The sequence below is a fragment of the Myotis davidii genome, unplaced genomic scaffold, assembly GCF_000327345.1.
Source record: "Myotis davidii unplaced genomic scaffold, ASM32734v1 scaffold1206, whole genome shotgun sequence".
In the NCBI taxonomy this organism is placed as follows: Eukaryota; Metazoa; Chordata; class Mammalia; order Chiroptera; family Vespertilionidae; genus Myotis; species Myotis davidii.
Genome location: NW_006297217.1, coordinates 14,791 through 28,134, shown reverse-complemented (window position 1 = coordinate 28,134; position 13,344 = coordinate 14,791). Strand labels below are relative to the sequence as shown.

Below are 13,344 nucleotides of genomic sequence, written 5' to 3'. Positions count from 1 at the left end.
AGTTTTTTGAGGAAACTCCATACTGTCTTCCACAGTGGCTGCACCAGTCTGCATTCCCACCAGTAGTGCACGAGGGTTCCTTTTTCTCCACATCCTCGCCAGTACTTGTCGTTGTTGACTTGTTGATGATAGCCATTCAGACAGGTGTGAGATGGTACCTCTTAGTCATTTTGATTTGCATCTTTTGGATGATTAGTGACTTAGAGCATGTTCTCTGTCTCTTGGCCTTCTGTATGTCCATTTTCGAAAAGTGTCTATTTAGGTCTTTTGCCCATTTTTTTTATTGGATTTTTTATCCTCTTTTTAAGTTGTATGAGTTCCTTATAAATTTTGGAAGTTAAACCCTTATCAGAGGTAACATTGGCAAATATGTTCTCCCATGCAGTGGGCTCTCTTGTTGTTTTGTAGATGGTTTCTTTTGCTCTGCAGAAGCTTTAATGCATATTTTAAATGAAACGAAATATTTAGGTGAAGTTAATAGTTATTGAAAATAGTCTAATTATTAATTTTGAGATATTTTAATATTGTTAGTTATTTCTCCATGTTAACATTGCAACATATTCTGTATGATTATTTTACCAGCAAAAATTGAAGACAATATTTGATATCCAAAACCCAACATCATTATTCTTTGTAAATGCAATGTGTGGCATCACTAATGGGTTTCCAGGTGTCACTTGATTCTGTACATTGTTTCTCAAATATTTTAGAATTTAATTAACAGGTATCTGAAGCTTGTTGAAATTCCATTTATGAAACTGTGATTCTTCTGTATTATGTTCTGGTTTCCCTTACAAAGTATGATGATTTTTAATGTGTTACTATGTTTTTGTGTTATTCTGTTGCTTCTAGAAATTATATAAAAGAGAAGTTCAACCTCCTTTCAAACCTGCTTCTGGAAAACCAGATGATACTTTTTGTTTTGATCCTGAATTTACTGCAAAAACACCCAAAGGTAATGCATATTCATGTGTAATATCAGGAATTTTATTCAATTAGATGCTTAAAAAGTAAACTTGCTTCTTAAGTAAAAACTAAATGAATTATATGTTTTCAAACGGTTGGTTTGTCTCATGAAAATGTGGATTCCACATATAGCTTTGCTTGGGCACCCACCTTTCAAGTGCATCCTTTAAATGGGAAATATTTATCAGAGAAGGAGGGACTAAAGTGAAGGATAAAAGGTTTCTTCATTTTGTTTTAAAAGTCTTTTTCATGATAATGTATTAGCGGGTCAGGGATAGGAGATAAGACATGAGATATATCACTCTGACTCTTACAGTTTAGAATTTAATGAGGTTTACTTTTGATGGAATCTGTTTTATACACTAACTCAACAAATGTTTAATACCTACAAATGTCCTCACCAGTGAGGAGGCAGCAGTGAACGAACTGACAAAAATTATAATCCACATGTAGTTTGCTTAGTAGTGTGGGGAGACAGATAATATACAATAAATCAAATAAATAATATAGTATGTCTGATGGTAACATTTAATGTTTTTGTGGTTTTATTATTTATATTCAAAGAAATGCTGACATTTTATATTACATAAATCTGTATAATTCTAATTAGATATAATTATTTGGATATTAGATTCTCCTGGTTTGCCAGCCAGTGCTAATGCTCATCAACTCTTCAAAGGATTCAGCTTTGTTTCAACTTCTATTGCAGAAGAATATAAAATCACTCCTATCACAAGTGCAGATGTATTACCAATTGTTCAGGTAAATTCCACTTAATTAGATTATTTAGTTTAGGGATAATTATTTCCTTCCATTATTTTTAATTAATTTATAATAATTTTAACTTCATTTATTTCTGTGTATAATAATGAATTAAAGATGTTTCCATATGTTTTTAAATAAAGCATACAATAGTAACTTTTAATTATACTTATGTAATCTCTTTTGGCAAAAAAATGTAACGGTGGTATGTAAGCTACTTTAGTTATTGTGTTGTCTTTGGGTATCTAGAAAGCCTACAATTTAGGATCAGTTCAGATCTGGTTAAGCCATTTATACATAATGATAAAAATTCTATAATGGATTATTCATGATTTTTTAAAGATTTAGGATGAATAGAGGTTGGTACAAAGGTATGCTTACAGTTGTGAGTATGAAAAATATAGAGTTTATTCTTGTATTATTTATTTACTAGTGGCCCAGTAAACAAAATTCATGCACATTAAAAGGGAATTAATTAGCAGAAATATTTTAATATTTGCCCTTTCTCTATAATAGAAGTGTCAGAGATGAAAGAAAATTAGTAAAATGTATATGAAAATCTCCCTCCTGTCAGAGTCTGAGGTGCGCTGCGGGACCTAGAGTCAAGTACCTGCCCACCACCCGCATGCACTTCAAAAACACAGAAGACCCAGAACCGGCCAGCCCCACCCCCGTCAAAACCCTCTGGGCAAGGGGCACAGCCTCATGTCCCCCGGCCCAGCATCAGGTGGGGGGGCAGAGTCTCAGGTTCCCCATCAAGCCCGACTGGGCGGGGAGCACAGCCTCAGGCTGGCCCAGCACCGGGGTGATGGGCATGGCCTGCCGTCCCCCGGCCCAGTGTCAGGTGGGGGGCATAGTCTCAGGTCCCCCATCAAGCCCCACCTGGCAGGGGGCACAGCCTCAGGTCCCCCGGCCCAGCACCAGGGTGGGGGGCATGGCCTGAGGTCCCCTGTCAAGCCTCGCTGGGCACGCGGAGGGCCTGAGGTACCCATCAAACCCCTCCGGGTGGGGGGCATGGCCTGAGGTCCCCCGTCAAGTCCCGCTGGGCAGGGGTTGTGGCCTGAGGTCCATTGCCCCAGCCAGGCACCATGCAACCTCAAGTCCCTGCTGTTCAGTTGTGATATTACAGCATCCCAGCTAATTTGCGTATTCCTCTATTACACAGATAGATTATTGTACTAGAGGCCCAATGCACAAAATTTGTGAAAGGGTAGGCCATCGCAGTTCAGGTTTCCTCATGGCCTCCTGGCCCCGGCTGTCTCCCAACCACCTCCCGCCTTCCCTGCCCCAGCTACCTCTATCCAGAAGGTCGTCTGGATGGTCATTCTGCTGTTCGGTCATTTGGTCAATTTGCATATTATGGCTTTATTATTATAGATTATTTTCCATACATACAACTATAAACCTACTTTTGTCCCAATCTGTATAAATTTTGAAGAGAAGATAAAAATGTGAAAATATTTCATTATTCTCAGTATTTTTTTTTAAAAAAACACAGATAAATGGAAATGCTGCACAATTTGGTGAGGTATATGAGTTGAAAGAAGATATTGGTGTTGGCTCCTATTCTGTTTGCAAACGATGCATACATACAGTTACCAACATGGAATTTGCAGTGAAGGTATTGTCCCTGAACCTACCTTTTTGGGGGTTATATATATGTAACTTAACTAATGGACATTTTTCAGTGGGGCTAGTGGAGAATGCAAAGAAAAAATGAGAAAAACCTCTAAAGACTTAATATTTTCATTTTGAATCTCTTTCCAAGACTTTATTTTGTAGAAGCATTGCATTCCATGAATGTCTTGCTTTTGAATAGTTTTATTTTAAGGTACTATGTTAACATTGAGTAATTGTAACAATTACTGTTACATTTGGATCACATTATGAGCTAATGTAGTTTTAATTACATGGACTATAATGTTAAAGAAAATGGTATTTTTATTATTGTTGCCGTTATAGGACAGTTTTAACTGTTAAAGTATAATATGGGGCAAGCATCATTCTTGAGTTTTAAGCATTTGCTCAAAACTATAATCAAATTGAAAATATACCATTAATTTTTAGTCAAAGAACATAATTTCTTTTCCTCTGAGATTTGTTTTATTTATTTCTTAGGTTATTGACAAAAGTAAGAGAGACCCCTCAGAAGAAATTGAAATTTTGATGCGCTATGGACAACACCCAAACATTATCACTTTAAAAGATGTAGGTATTTAAAATCTAAGCTAATTAAAAATCTTAGCTAATGAAGTTATGACTTGGCACTTTTTTTTCTGTCTTATTTAATTTTTATTTATTTATTTATTTTATTGTCTAAAGTTTTACATATGAAAAGGAGAGATATGTAAAACTTCATTTTTTTGAAGCTTTTCATGTCTATGGCATATTTGCTGTCATGCAACACAATCTCAAGATTCTTACATTTGCTACTTCAATTATTCCCCCCCCCATTATTCTGCATTCTTACTCTTTGTCTAGAACAGCAGAAAGGAACTATGATTGTTGGTAAATAAGAATGCCCTGCCCTAGCTAGTGTGCTCAGTGGATAGAGTGTCAGCTTGCATACTGAAGGGTCCCAGGTTTGATTCCGATCAAGGTCACATGCCTGGGTTGTGGGCTCGATCCCCAGTAGGGGGCGTGCAGGAGGCAATCAATCAATGATTCTCTCTCATCATTGATGTTTCTATCTCTCTCTCCCTCTCCCTTCTTCTCTGAAATCAATAAAAATGTAAACAAACAAATGAAAAAAGAATGTCCTGATTACTTGAATATATTCTGGCTAGTTGAGTAGTTAACATTACACCCAGCAACATTTATTATTCTGTGGTACTATAAATACAGACATTGGGAATCTGCCAAATTCTACATTTTATTTTCTTAACTCTTCAGAAATGGCTTGTTGCACTGTGGATTGTTTTTTTTAAGTGAAATTGTATTACTCTATAGTTTTGTAAAATGAACATAAGTCCTATTAATAGATGTTACTGAGTTTACGCTCCCTGGCCAGTGCACAAAGCCTTTAGGATTGCAGCTGACACAACGCAAATATACCATGGCTTGGGTCCCTAATTCACCGCAACCTCTAGAGACATGGGTCCTCACAGCCTCTTTCGTGCCAGAGCTCAGGCTGCAGACAGTTCTGCAACAGTGAAACAGAACGTCTGGAATGTATGAACTCTTTCCAACCAACTTAGCTAATTTTCAGCATTTGGGCAATGTTCCTCATTAATATCTGTAAGTGTAATTATCACATAATTTCACTCTGGTGTTAGGGGCTTAGCTCTAAAATCTATATAGAAAAAGCACCTGTATCCGAGTCTTTCAATGGTTTTGAGACTGTGCCTGGTGGAGGAAGGTGAGGCCAGTGTGTCCTTCCCCACCCTGACCCTCCCATTGGCTATTGACAGTATGGACTAGGTCCCAATGATGAAGGCTAAAGTCACCTGTGTCTCATGAATTCTCTCATCACAAAACAGACCCAGGAGACCATTCAACATTTTGAGCAACAGGCAGGGTAGAGAGAGATGCTGGCTACACAACCCACAATCGCTTTATCCCCTAGGAGACCAAATACCTTCAAGTGGCAGAAGCACTCCACAAACTAAAACTACAGAGTAGAGAGATATTGAGAGAAGAGAAGCAGCCAGCCTCAGCCCAGTCCACCCCCAGCAGCAACCCTCACTTTTCTACTGAGCAGTAGCCTGGATGTTTGCTCTCTTCTGGCTCTTCCATAGTCTTATCTGGCCCAAATCCTAGCACCATGGGTTCTGGAAGTGGGGATAAAGACAGAAACTAGACAGATAAATGTTGCCTCTTTGGACCAAGATCCCTCCAGAAGTCTAATTTGGGAGGTTTTGGCACCCAACCCTACTGAGGAGCCAAGAAACCTTCTCCAATGCTACTTATCCACGTGCAGGCCACCCTAATGGTTAAAGATCCAACAGCCTTAAAGCTGCCCAAGATGGATATCCCACTGATGGAAAGGAAGAAACAAGCACCATGGATCTATAATCTTAAATCCAAGAACAGAATATGCTCACATTCAACAGCTTCTATAGCTTTCTCTTCCAGTGACTCTGGATAGAGGGTGGCTTGCCCCCACTTCTCTATTACTCTGATCTGACATAGGAAAGGTTGTTTTTTGTTGTTGTTAAAAAAAAAACATTTAAACTGAGCCTAGAATGAGGTATCATTGTTTTTTGAGAAACTTGCCCTTGTGCAAAGCTTGCCCTTGTGTGGGAGAAGCCATTGTATATTGCTTCAATTTAAAGTTAGACTAAATAATCTTAGCAGTAATGTATGGAGGCCAAATCAATTTGTTTCATCATTTAGCCTAGACAAGACCTTAATCATTTCTTACGAGGTAGGTAACATTTGTGTTGTTCCCAGACCAAGGCTTCTTGATGGATAAGTCATGGTGTAGAGGTGCTCACTCACTAGTCTCTGGCCCTCTCTACTGCTGGTGCCTTGGGCTCCAGCCTTGTCAGTGAGGGAACCTGCATCTGTTTGAGATCTGGGCACAAAGAAAAACCAGACTTGGCACGAACCCATATCCTGTGTGGAGATTAGTAGAGGCAGTTCTTACTGCCATGCCTCTGGGCCAGTTCTGCTGGGCAGTGCTTCCCTTTCATGTGTCAACAAACACAAGTATTGCATATCCTTTGTTGCACTTTACAGTAAGATTAAGTTCATTGCATTTTGGTGGAAAACCATTTAAGGGAAAATATTCAGCCTACTGCTTTGGTATATATAAATGGATGTTAAGCTTTTTAAAAGTAAAGATGGTGGTAACTATATGTAGATTATATTTTGGATGTTCATATGAAACAAGTGTCACCGGAGCCTGATGTTTTTCTTAGAGGTAGAAGGATGAAAATATTTTTCTGGCAATCATTTTTCCTAAAACAAGCCTCATATCTTGTATAAAAATAGAGGTTACTGAGGAAGGAACCAGGGAAAGCACCTATTTATTTATCCTTGCTATGGACATGTTTGGTCATTGTTCTGAATACTGTATCAAATCCCTGCTATTTGTACTTCGGAAGGATGGTGTCTACATAGTCAGCTAAGCTGACTTTTCCATAGAGAGGCCCCAGAGTCTAAAATGATGAGAACAATTAATTTATTGGTGTTTTTTCTTATGCCATATATCCTACTTGTTTTGACAATAAAAATCTGTGCTACTTAAAAAAAATAGATGTTTTAAATGCTACACAACCCACAATCGCCTTATCCCCTAGGAGACCAAGTACCTTCAAGTACTTGGACTCCAGCCTTGTCAGTGAGGGAACCTGCATCTGTTTGAGATCTGGGCACAAAGAAAAACCAGACTTGGCATGAACCCATCTCCTGTGTGGAGATTAGTAGAGGCAGTTCTTATTGCCATGCCTCCAGGGTAGTTCTGCTGGGCAGTGCTTCCCTTTCATCTGTCAACAAACACAGCATTTTCACATAAGAAAATACTGCTCTCGCCCTAGCCAGTTTGGCTCACTGGATAGAGCATTGGCCTGGGGACTGAAGAGTCCCAGGTTCGATTCCTGTCAAGGGTATGTACCTTGGTTGCAGGCATATCCCCAGTAGGGGGTGTCAGGAGGCAGCTGATCGATGCTTCTCTCTCATCAATGTTTCTAACTCTCTATCCCTCTCCCTTCCTCTCTGTAAAAAATCAATAAAATATATTAAAGAAAAGAAAATAATGCTCTTTTCTCTTTAGAGAAGGCAGACAGATTGGCTATCACCTAGATCGGTTTGTTTTGGATAATATGATATGCATTTTGATTAATATCTATGCATATAAAGAGGTAATATACTAATTGTCATTATGGTGTCCTAGTTACAACCAATTAGCGTATTGATACGTGTGCAGCAGGGGGCGGATGGTGGGGCCAAGTTCCTGGGGGTCTGATAAGAGTGCCTGACAGGAGCCCAGACTGCTAAGAAGGAAGAGGAAGCGGCCTCGGGGAGCTCTTCCAATCTCCCTTCATGGACACCCTACCCCAGCCCCCGCACCCCTGGGGGGACAGATGGACACCCTACCCCAGTCCCGCACCCCCGGGGGGATGGAGGGGCTGACCAGCCAGGGAGAAGACCCAGCCTTGGGAGTAGCTGCAGCCTGCATCTCCGACTCCCGATCTCTTCCCCTACCACCTCCGCCAGGGGCGCCCAAAATAGCATGCCAGTGACCACCCATCAGCGCTCCCGAGGCACATGGGGCCCATGGCCCACTGCTTCCAGGCCCCCTCCACCGGAGCTGGGCACACTCTCCTCCCTACAACTCCAGATCCAGGTGGATGGAGGCCTGAGCTGCCTTTCAGGGTCAGACCCTTCCACCCGACAGCAGCAGCACGTCTCTGCAGCTGATGTGTGCTCAACCTGGCTGGGGGAGCGGCTAAACCCACCCTCCTAGCCCACCTGGCTCTGCCCTGGCCCATTCCCCACCCCGCTTCAGGAGATTGGAGCCCTGCCCTGAGCAGGTACAGCAGTGAAACAGCCACGTACAATTTAAAGAATGGCGCCAAGCAAGAAGGTTTGACAGTTACTCCCCTTTAGGCGTCGCCACCCCCTTAATGCCCCCATGACTCCCTTCCCCCCACCAGCACCTCCAGGGATGACCACCGCTACATGGCTGCTGGCCAGAGCCTGTCCCTCTAAAGCCTGCGGAACCCTCTGCAAAGCTTCCATAGCTATGGTCCCAGGAAACAATCATGCCCCCGTCCCCTAATCAGCACCTGCTACCTACGAGGGTATGAGTGGGCAGTTGGGAGTGAGCAGGCTGGCAGGGGGGGCAGTTGGAGACAAGCAGGCCAGCAGGAGAGGCAGTTGGGCCAATCAGGCCAGCAGTGGGGGGCAATTGGGGGCAATCAGGCCAGCAGGCAGAGTTGTTAGGGGTGATCAGTCAGGCAGGCAGGTGAGCGGTTAGGAGTCAGTAGTACTGGATCGTGAGAGGGATATCTGGCTGCCAGTTTAGGCCCAATCCTACAGCTGTCTCGGACATCCCCGGAGGGTCCTAGATTGATGAGGGTGCAGGCCAGGCTGAGGGACACACACCTCCATAGTTTTAAAATAGTAGTTTACATCTATCTATCTATCTATCTATCTATCTATCTATCTATCTATCTATCTATCTATCTATCTATCATCTATCTATCTATCTATCTATCTATCATCTATCTATGTATCTAATCTATCTATGTCACAAGGCCGGAATGAAAGGGTATACTTATTTTTTCAATTTATTTTCTTTGGTATAGTATTTGAATTCAACAAACATTTAAGACACCATGTCAGATAATGAACTGTGGTCAGGATGTTAAAAACTAATAATACATTTACTGTCAAAAGGAAGCTTACTATTAGTAGGGAAGAGAAATGTCTATAATACAGTAAAAGCAATTGATATAGATGCCAGAGTTCTATTTTTTTCATTTATATCCTTTGATGAAGTGTAACGTACTACCTGAAAAGTTAATAAAATTATATGTTTAACATGATCTCAGGGACTGTTTAGCCAATTTAATCTTCACTACTATATTGGCAATAAAAATATATTTTTAACACTAGAGGTTCACTATAAAAGCAAAGTAAATGTAATTTAAACATTTCATAATTATAATTATAAATAATAACATTTTTAAAATGTGTTCTTTTTTAGGTTTATGATGATGGTAGATATGTTTACCTTGTTACGGATTTGATGAAAGGAGGAGAACTACTTGACCGTATTCTTAAACAAAAATGTTTCTCGGAACGGGAAGCTAGTGATGTACTGTTTGTGATAACTAAAACAGTTGATTACCTTCATTGTCAAGGAGTAAGTTGTAGTTATATTATTTCCTTTAGTTCTGTGACTTGTATATTCATAAAATTATATATAGGGTATACCACGTAAAGTGAATTACTTTTTTTAGAGAATATATATTTTATAGAGAACATACTAATAAACCTCATAAAGTAGTGAAGGTTATAGAATTAGGAAGTTGGAAAATACTATCATTTTGTTCAATCTGCCTGTTGACCCTGATTTAGTAGAATGTTAGTTTTAAAAGTGGTTTGGATTATGTAATTGAATCTAACCTTGACTTTGAAATTATTAAACCTAATCAAATTTTTATTTTTTTATTTTTATTGATTTCAGAGAGGAAGGGAGAGGGAGACAGATAGAAACATCAATGATGAGAGAGAACCATTGATTGCTTACCTCCTGCATGCCCCCATTGGAGATTAAGCCTGCACCCCAGGCCTGTGCCCTGCCCGGGAATTGAATTATTACCTCTTGGTTCAAAAGTCAACACTCAACCATTTAACAACACTGGTCAGGCAAACCTAATCAAATTTAAAAGTGAAACATAAAAGGATTATCCAAGGACATGTGAATATTACTCATATTATTTTATACCTAATATATAAAGTTCTGGCAGTGGAAGGACTTTATTTCTTGATTCTTGCCAACCTCTCTTCCAAATAGAGTAAGAATTTTCAATTCTGAACATGTGAAATATTAATCTATTAAAGTTTGTAGTAGTGGAGCAGGTCTCATATTTTGCTACCTACCTGTTCATAAAGAAAGCAAATGTTACCAAAGAAGGTCAACTTTTATTATGTACAACTCTGAAAGGAAAAATTGTCACAAATAATTTAAAAATTTAGTCTGAATCAGTTGTAATAGTGGATATGTATGCACATAAGTATAAACAATAAATTAATGATCAACTCAGAATTGGCACAGTGAAAATTCTACATGGTCCCCTTTTATAAATAAGAAAAATAAGCCAGTACTCAGTTTTGTGTCTGGTTTAATGTACTACATTTTTCAATATCTTATCTAATAATAGACAAACAGGGTAATTGACCGTACCTTCGCTACACCTCCCATTGGCTAATCAGCACAATATGCAAATTAACTGCCAACAAAGATGGCAGTTAATTTGCATACATATGTGCCCAGTGGCTATCGGCTATCAGAGCCTGCAATCAGAGCTGAGAGGTCCCCTGCCCAGGCCTGATGCCTCGGTCAGAAGCGTTAGGCCTGGGCATGGGCGGAGCTGGGATGGTGGGGAACGGGGCGGTCCAGCGATGGTGGGGAGCAGGAGCGGAGCCTGCTAGTGCGGGGACCTGGGGGTCCCCTACCCAGGCATAATGCCTCAGTCACAGGCATTAGGTCTGGGCAGGGGCGGTGCCAGAGATTGCAGGTAACGGGCAGAGCCGGCGATGGTGGGAGCTGGGGGTCCCCTGCTTGGGCCTAATGCTTTGGTCACAGGTGTTAGGCCTGGGCAGGGGTGTAGCAGGAGATCACAGAGAGCTGTGGGTCCCCTGCCCTGGCCCAATGCCTGGGTGAGAGGCATTAGGCCTAGGCAGGGGCGGAGCCATCAATCGCGGGAGCTGGGGGTACCCTGCCCAAGCCTAGCGTTAGGCCTGGGCAGGGTCAGAGCCAAATATCACGGGGAGCAGGGGTGGAGTCGACAATCGTGGGGAGCTGGGGGTCCCCTGCCCAGGCCTAACGCCTCGGTCAGAGACATTAGGCCTGTACAGGGGCAGAACCAGCAATTGCGGGGAGCAGGGAGGGAGCTGGTGATGGCAGGGAGCAGGGGCAGAGCCAGCGATCATGGGGAGCAGGGGCTGAGCCCATGATTGAGGGACCTGGAGCTTCCCTTCCCAGGGCTAATGACTTGGCCAGAGACATTAGGCCTGGGCAGGGGCCAAGCCAGCAATTGGTGTGAACTACAGAGGAAACACCTTTTCTGACCGCTCATTGGCTAAGCTCCCTATATGCCACTGGTAATATTCTTAGTAACTTGGGTAATAAGAATCCAAATAGGTGATCTAGGGTTTTTTACCACACTCCTGGAGAAAAAAAGGAAGGTCCACTGCGAAAGTTGTCACTTTTTCATGGTGAAGGGACTGGAGTCTGTGTTGACGAAAACACCTTGCTGGCTACAGTGACTGGCAGTGGCTGCAGCAGTGGGGTGATGGGGCTGGTGCCTCCCCTGATCAGCCTGGTCGCCTCCCACAAAGGGAGGCCAGACTGTGGCTTAGGCCTGCTCCCTAAGGGGAGCAGGGAGCAGGGAGTAGGACATCCCCTGAGGGCTCCCAGTCTGTGATAGGGGGCAAGCTGGGCTGAGGGACCCCGCCCCCTCCAGTGCACAGATTTTTGTGCACTGCTCCCCTAGTTATAAAATATGAACTATATATGGCTATTATAATTTAATTGCTTAATTCTTTTTATCAAAACTCTCTAAAATAAAGGATGACCAGCTATTTTGAGAAGAGGACAATGATAAGCATCTTTTCTTTTTTATCTATTTTTATTCATTTATTTAAATTTAATGGGGTGACATTGGTTAATAAGATCATATAAGTTTCAAGGATACATTTCTGTGAAACATGATGTGTATTTTACAAGAGGGCCAAGTGTATGGTGATGGAAAATTATTTGACTTTGGGTGGTGTGCATACTAAGCACCTTTACTGTAGTATATGATTTTAGAAACTTTCAGTTTTTTATGTCAATTAAATAAATTAATGACAGAGCTGTATTTAGCATTTCTATATGCCAGGCATTATAAAAAGTATTTTACAGACTCAAATATGAGTAAGACTTGGTCCTTGCCTTTAAAGATCTTTCAGTGTAGTGAACTGCTGATTAAGATAGAACTATAGTAAATGAAGTGGATAATAATCAGTAAGAAATTTATAATATAGAGAATTTTAGAATATTTTGCATATCTAGCATTTTATTTTTTGATCCTATATTTCTGCTGATAGTTTCATGTATCAAAAGCATGTTTTCTTTTACTTTATTGAAATAGTTATAGTAACCACTTTATTTTTTAAATGTTTTATGTTTAGTCTTGTAAATTTTGAATAATACATTTTTATCGAGACACAATTCACAAATAACATTAAGGTTTACAACATTTATGCATTTTTATGCTGCAATATCATTACCACCCTAGCTTTAGCTAGCACCTCCATCATATTATTTTGAAAATTGTCTGTATATTTACCACCCCAAGTAATAAAATATACAGATGATATATTATAGAATTGTACTAGAGGCCCGGTGCACAAATTCATGCACAAGTGGGATCTGGCCAGCCCACCTCAATGGGGACCCATCGGGCTGGGCTGGCAGTGGGGAAGGGCTATGGCTGGCTGGAGGGAGAGGTCACGGACTGTTGGTTGGCTGGTCCCGCCCGCAATTAAGGTGTTTGGGGCAGATCAGGAGTCAGACTGGCCCGAAGGGGGGGGGGGCAGTGGGGGCCGGATCAGGGTGGTTGGCTGCCACAGTGCATGTCATAACCACCGGTTGTTCTGGTCATGCCGCCATTCCGGTTGCTGGGATTTTATATATACAGACGAGTAGCCCGGTGCATGAAATTCATGCACATTAAAAGGGAATTAATTGCCCTAACCTGTTTGGCTCAGTGGATAGAGCATCGGCCTACGGACTCAAGGGTCCCAGGTTCTATTCTGGTAAAGGGCGTGTACCTTGGTTGCGGGCACATCCCCAGCAGGGGGTGTGCAGGAGGCAAGCTGATCGATGTTTCTCTCTCATCGATGTTTCTAACTCTATCGTTCTCCCTTCCTCTCTGTAAAAAAATCAATAAAATATAT

General features: G+C 41.4%; 1 protein-coding gene and 1 pseudogene across 1 annotated transcript in view; both read left to right on the top strand.

Moving 5' to 3' along the window:
• RPS6KA6 (ribosomal protein S6 kinase, 90kDa, polypeptide 6) overlaps positions 1 to 13,344 on the top strand; it is a gene marked incomplete at its 3' end in the record, with an annotated part of 162,078 nt that overhangs the window by 135,602 nt on the left and 13,132 nt on the right. Inside the window, exons 13-17 of the mRNA XM_015569967.1 lie at positions 853 to 955; positions 1,598 to 1,728; positions 3,227 to 3,349; positions 3,847 to 3,936; positions 9,383 to 9,541. Of these exons, the coding sequence (XP_015425453.1) occupies positions 853 to 955; positions 1,598 to 1,728; positions 3,227 to 3,349; positions 3,847 to 3,936; positions 9,383 to 9,541 (606 nt within the window). The remainder of the gene's footprint in view (positions 1 to 852; positions 956 to 1,597; positions 1,729 to 3,226; positions 3,350 to 3,846; positions 3,937 to 9,382; positions 9,542 to 13,344) is intronic.
• LOC102767058 lies at positions 5,056 to 5,815 on the top strand (annotated as a pseudogene).